Source organism: Nannospalax galili, unplaced genomic scaffold (assembly GCF_000622305.1).
Source record: "Nannospalax galili isolate Female #2095 unplaced genomic scaffold, S.galili_v1.0 scaffold162, whole genome shotgun sequence".
NCBI lineage: Eukaryota > Metazoa > Chordata > Mammalia > Rodentia > Spalacidae > Nannospalax > Nannospalax galili.
The window spans coordinates 1,038,378-1,039,536 of NW_008350388.1; the positions used below are offsets into that span (position 1 = coordinate 1,038,378).

General features: G+C 41.5%; 1 protein-coding gene across 2 annotated transcripts in view; it reads left to right on the top strand.

Annotated features, from left to right (window-relative positions):
• The window catches only part of Ttc39c (tetratricopeptide repeat domain 39C), a 109,000-nt gene that overhangs the window by 102,801 nt on the left and 5,040 nt on the right, over positions 1-1,159 (top strand). For both annotated transcript variants that reach the window (XM_008847618.2, XM_029570694.1), the window contains one exon: positions 933-1,037. In XM_008847618.2, the coding sequence (XP_008845840.1) occupies positions 933-1,037 (105 nt within the window). The remainder of the gene's footprint in view (positions 1-932; positions 1,038-1,159) is intronic.

Here is a 1,159-nt window from a genome sequence, read left to right on the forward strand (position 1 = left end):
TGTGGGTTTTTCATGGCTATTTCATGTTTCCAAACTGCTACTTTTGATTGCATGGTTAGGTAGGAACAAGAATATTCAAGACACATGTGAAGAGGTGACTCTTGGCATGTCTGAAGTCTATTTTACATATTTGACTTTTATAGGTAGATAAAGATTTTTTTTTCAACTAGAATATCAGTAAAAGTTGGTGTGTCAGCTGGGAAAATGAGCAGTACGAGCTGGGCTGGCTGGTGGGTAGCACACTGTGAAGGACGCGCCTAGGCAGAAAATAGGACTTGGAGACCCAGAAAGGAATGGCTAGAAAGGAAACTGTTTGCAGGAAGACGGGTGCGAGTGCTGCCGATCAAACTGAGAATTAAGTGAGGGTCAGAATGACAGATAATACATATTTTCCCTCGTTTGTGAGCCTCGGTTTAATAGAGATACACGAACTCATCCTGTACAGATGACGTGAATATAGAAGTAAAACTGTCTAGGGTAATAACGAGACACATGGGAGGGCAAGGTTAGACGGGTGCGGGGGGATACGTTCAAAGTACGTTGTGCACTTGCATGAAAAGGGCCTTTGTAACCCTGTATAATAAAAACTTCTAAAATGGAAAGGAATGAATATGAGTAGGGAGAATCTGATCTAGGAGAAATAAGTCTCCTTCCTGCTGTCTGAGGGCTCTGGTGAACCAAATAGCAAAATGAGTTCTTTACTATAACGAAGGTTAGACGGGTGCGGGGGGATACGTTCAAAGTACGTTGTGCACTTGTATGAAAAGGGCCTTTGTAACCCTGCGTAATAAAAACTTCTAAAATGGAAAGGAATGAAGATGAGTAGGGAGAATCTGATCTAGGAGAAATAAGTCTCCTTCCTGCTGTCTGAGGGCTCTGGTGAACCAAATAGCAAAATGAGTTCTTTACTATAACATCTTTGTGACTTTCAGTTCTTCCAGAGAGCTGCTAAAGATGAGCTGTGTCGTCAGAATAACTTGTACGTTCAGCCGTATGCTTGCTATGAACTTGGCTGTCTTCTACTAGACAAACCAGAGGTAACTTTTTTTTAATGCTTTCTTTTAAAAAATGTATTTGTTATAAGCATTTTGCCTGTATGTATGTATGTGTGCCACACATGTGCCTCATTCCCTCAGGGGTCAGAGCCCATAGAATTGGA